The sequence below is a fragment of the Tachysurus vachellii genome, chromosome 12 (assembly GCF_030014155.1).
Source record: "Tachysurus vachellii isolate PV-2020 chromosome 12, HZAU_Pvac_v1, whole genome shotgun sequence".
Classification (NCBI taxonomy): domain Eukaryota; kingdom Metazoa; phylum Chordata; class Actinopteri; order Siluriformes; family Bagridae; genus Tachysurus; species Tachysurus vachellii.
In genome coordinates this window covers 26,567,962-26,572,961 of record NC_083471.1, presented here as the reverse complement: position 1 = coordinate 26,572,961, position 5,000 = coordinate 26,567,962, and the positions used below count along the sequence as shown (strand labels likewise).

The window sequence follows — 5,000 nt, the reverse complement described above, 5'->3', positions numbered from 1 at the left end:
TGAAAAGTGAAAAGAAAGGGGAGGGGCTTCCACAGGATCAGTCGATACCAGAGACACGCAGCTGACCGAGCGTATTTCTGTCCCACCACTCGGGAGCTCTTTGGAGCAGAACTGCTACAGGAAGCGTGTGTTCTACAGGAATGTCATAAATGTCAGAATGAATTTTGAGTGATGTATTGATCAGGTGTGTGAAAGGTCTCAGCAGGGTACGATCTGATCTGAAGGACCAGGACATGAGCTAGTACACACTCACAACAGTGTCACATGTGAACGGAGGCTTACACTTTAACATAAAACACCGTGACGACTTACAGACACAGAACATGATGTACGGAGACCAAAAACAAGGGCGGGGGGTGTAATAGAGGTGTAAAGAAGAAGAGGAACATGAGGAGCGTGTGGAAATGATCTTCAGGTTCTGCTTCTCACCTGTTCTTGTTGAACTGGATGGCGAAGTCGCTCATGACGCTCATGGCCTTGTTGGTGAGAGACAGGTCCATGTGGATCACGCCACCGCGCCGAGCGAACGTTCCTGAGATCTCCAGCCCTTTCGCCTTCATCGCCGGCAGCCACACCTACACAGCCACAGCCACGTGAATGGGCGGAGCTTTCATCATCATCATCATCTCGTATGATACAGAGTGTAAGTGCTACTGTGTGTACTGTGTCTGGATGGGTGTGGCCTACTATTCTAATGAGCAGTCTGACTGTCGACTCAAACGTGGTGTTTATTTTGTAGTCAGAGTGGATCAGGTGTGTTAGTTTACCATCAGACATCTATTTTAGAACACACACACACACAGGGATCGCAAAGACTCACTGCTTTGGGTGGCACGTAGGCTCCTGTTGTCATGACGACACTCCCACCAAGATCAAACAGGTCACCAAGACCGCCTCCGACAGGCGGGGCACCTCCAAGCCCTGCCGGTGCTCCTACAGGAGCTCCCCCGAGACCCATGCCCATCTGCGGGACACACACACACACGAGGAAGAGTTACAAACTTCCCTGAAAGCCATTCCTGACCCATTTATCTTGTTTAAAGTCACTGTAAACAGGTCATATTTATGTCATCATTAACACTAGGAGTACCTCTACACCCAGAATGTATGAATATGCATGAACCTGCATGAATATTTAAATCAGGACTGTCCCTAACTGTAAACATGATCTTACAGTTACTTAGTGCTTAGGATTGTTATCTTTAAATACACGTTCTGTAGCTGAAGCTTTTCCAGATAACCACAACATGCTTTAACTCTATGCTGATGGCATCACCACCTGAGCTCATACGTAGCCCCGCCCACAATGTCGTTTTAAACCGCAGTAAGGGGCTCATACGTAGCCCCGCCCACAATGTCGTTTTAAACTGCAGTAAGGGGCTCATACGTAGCCCCGCCCACAATGTCGTTTTAAACCACAGTAAGGGGCTCATACGTAGCCCCGCCCACAATGTCGTTTTAAACTGCAGTAAGGGGCTCATACGTAGCCCCGCCCACAATGTCGTTTTAAACTGCAGTAAGGATTTAATTTTAGCTCCCCACCAAATATTTGGTTGTAAGTGACTTACCGCAGGACTGCCGCCGATGTCTCCGCTCAGCTGCAGGAAAACACAGAGATCAGAGAGTTTAGAGAGCGGCGGGGGTTCGAGTTACACTGTGGAACTCAGGTACGTGTAGGTGGTGAAACAGGAAGCAGTGAAATGGTGACAAGCAGAAGGAGGAAGTAACTGTGTCAGGATCAACCGCTACTACTACATCTACACACAGACACCAACTACAGGACTCTAAGCAGTGATTATTAATCAACCACTCATACACACACACACACACACACACACACACCTCTCACAACTCTCTCTCTATATACATACACACACACACCTCTCACAACTCTCTCTCTATACACACACACACACACACACACACACACCTCTCTCTATATATACATACACACACACACACCTCTCACAACTCTCTCTCTATATATACATACACACACACACTTCTCACTACTCTCTCTCTATATACATACACACACACACACCTCTCACTCTATATACATACACACACACACCTCACAACTCTCTCTCTATATACATACACACACACACACATCTCACAACTCTCTACACACACACACACACACACCTCTCCCTCTCTATAGTCAGAGTGTGGAGCAGGAGACTGCACCTCCGCCCTGCAGTGTGAGCTCGACTGATGGAGGTTAAACATACAGAGAGAGAGAGAGAGAGAGAGAGAGAGAGAGAGAGAGAGAGAGAGCAGTGAAGAGAAATAAAAGCACAGATGTATAAAGATGAGTGATTTAATAAGGAGTGTGTTGTAATAACTTTACATGATAATATTTATTGACATCACTTCCTGTAACAGATTCTGTTCCCACACTCATTGTGTAATCTGTCACGATTCTGAGACAGAACTTTTATTAAATTATCTTTTTTCTCTTTTATCTGTTTATTGATCAGCAGAAATCAGAAAACAAGAGTTCTTCTAAGGGGTGTGTGTGTGTGTGTGGGGGGGGGGGGGTCTTTTTTCTCTGTAATTCATTACCGTTTCTGATTCATCTCCCATCTGCAGGTGGAGCAGAGATAAAAAGTAGAAGGAAAAACACACAGAGTCAAACAGCAGAACAGGAGAGAGGACAAGAGGAGGAGAAGATGGGAAACACACGTTTACTACAGGAACCTGTACACACACAGGCGCTCTCACACACACACACACACCCGCACGCTCTCGCACACACCCGCACGCTCTCGCACGCACAGGCTCTCTCTCTTACACGGGCGCGCGCACACACTAACACGCGTGCGCACACACACACACTAACACACGCACACACACACACACTAACACACGCACACACACACACTAACACACGCACACACACACTAACAGACACACGCACACACACACACACACACACTAACACACAAACAGCATCATGCAGTAAAGATGTTTCGCTCGAGTGTGTGTGATCTGATAATAATCACGTCGAGCAGTTACAAAAATAATGGCACCCTGTAAAAGGCATCTAGATGAATCTCTTGGTTCCACTTGGCTCGTCACTGCAGTGTGGCTTTGGCTGATTGATTCAGTTGAAGAGAGAGCGACTCTCATAACGCTGACTTTTTGGCCGAAGCCTTGGACTCGGCTGTGTTCGGTGCCAAGCTGCTGTTTCCTGCCAACTGCCACTTTACTGGATCAGTGCACAGTAGTAAGGTTCCTGATGTTGGCCTGAAGCTACTGCTCAGCACCACACCCACAGGACGACTATTAACACTTCATCGACGACAGTGGGCAGAGGGGGGGATATATTCAGGGGGGTGGGGAATATATTCAAACACCAAATAAACACCAGATATGAATATATTCCTGTAAGACGTTTTGTGTCTGGTGTTAGAGATTTATTCATGCTTCCTGGACACGGGTTCCTGGTTACTATCCATGCTTATAAAGAACGCTTATGGTGAAGGGAGAGGATACGTGACCTACCAGACTGTCCAGGCCTCCACCCAGAAGGTCCACGGCCCCCATCTGCATGGCAGGAGGTACGGAGGGCACGGTAGTGGTGGGCGGAGCCAAGTCCAAGTTAAGCAGGTCACCCAGGAGATCACCCTGAGAGGGGATGACAGCAGGTGGAGCATCGGAGACTCCCACCACTGTCTGGCCGACATCTGGGCTTTCAGTGCTCTCGCCCCTGAAAAACAGAGAGAGAGAAAGAAAGAAGAGATTTGCGATTCTTCCTGTTGTTTCTTTGTGAATATATTTATTTAGGAGAGAGAGAGAGAGAGAGAGAGAGAGAGTGTGAGAGAGACTCACGAGCCGGTGCGGGCAGGAAGGCGTTTGTGCTGCACCCCTCGGCTGCCTTCGACAAAGGCACTGGGTGGTTTGTGATAGACGGAGGCCAGCGTGCCGATGTGGCAGATGAGCTCGTCCAGCAGCGTGGGTTCAATCAGGTCCGTCTCTTCTGAGATCAGAGGTTTCTCAGCCAGCACCACCTCCTTCGCTGCCACCGGGTCGGTGGACAGCAGGCGCCAGTAGATGTAGCCGCGGTCACGGAGATCCGGGTTATCAGAGTCCTGATACGGAGCACACACAGACACCAATCAGCAAGTGTGTGTGTCCCTGCACACGTGTGTGTGTGTGTGCCATATTATACACTGTGTAACCTCTATGTCATGTCATAGGGTGTCATAGAATACTGAGTTTGATGTAGAACTCTGAATGATGTGGCCTTAATGTCTTTATGCCGTCACTGCTTTCTCTTTTCACCGATTCTTAACGCGCACGTAAACCTTCAGAGAAAAGCGTGCATGAAAAAAAAAGCCACGCTTATTCCCTGGCTTTGATAAACATCCCTGAAACTGGAGAGGACGAAGAGAGGACATGTTTCTCTAAATAATGCATCGGTTGGCCTGCGCGCGAACTCCGCTGGGTAATAACAAGAAAGGCAGCAATAAAACCCGAGCCGAACATACGGCAGGAACAAATCAGCTCCTGGAGGGCATGAAGCCCGTGTATGAGCTACAGGAGGAGGTTTCATTACTCTGAGAGCCTGAGAGGAGCGCTGACTCTCCATCTGAGAACTAATAATGACCCGGCACGAACACGCTGACCACGCAGGGCAAAGGCAGTGCGTCACCACCACCACCACCGTCATCATCATCGTCATCATCTCCCCACTCCACCTCAGAGTTGAGAGTCACGCGTTATATTTTTCTCACTAACTTTACAGCAGCCAAATAAACAAACGTCATTTTTAATACTCCGGTAATGTTCTCTATATTCACATCCACAGCCCACGGAAGCTCTGAGCTGAAGGCTTTCATGGTTATGGAGATGTTTTAAAACATTATTACGGATAAACGAATGCCGTCCAAACAGAGTGTTAGTGCTCGGCTGTGTAAAAGGAATAAACGACTGTATCTGAGGGTGATTGTGATGGTAAAGCAGTGTGTATTGTATTGATCCTGCATTACTGA

The 5,000-nt window shown here is 48.0% G+C and overlaps 1 protein-coding gene across 2 annotated transcripts in view; it reads right to left on the bottom strand.

Annotated features, from left to right (window-relative positions):
- The window catches only part of ap1b1 (adaptor related protein complex 1 subunit beta 1), a 28,567-nt gene that overhangs the window by 10,978 nt on the left and 12,589 nt on the right, over nucleotides 1-5,000 (bottom strand). For both annotated transcript variants that reach the window (XM_060883629.1, XM_060883628.1), the window contains exons 13-17: nucleotides 3,838-4,097; nucleotides 3,511-3,715; nucleotides 1,569-1,598; nucleotides 821-964; nucleotides 430-575 (exon numbers count right to left, since the gene is read on the bottom strand). In XM_060883629.1, the coding sequence (XP_060739612.1) occupies nucleotides 430-575; nucleotides 821-964; nucleotides 1,569-1,598; nucleotides 3,511-3,715; nucleotides 3,838-4,097 (785 nt within the window). The remainder of the gene's footprint in view (nucleotides 1-429; nucleotides 576-820; nucleotides 965-1,568; nucleotides 1,599-3,510; nucleotides 3,716-3,837; nucleotides 4,098-5,000) is intronic.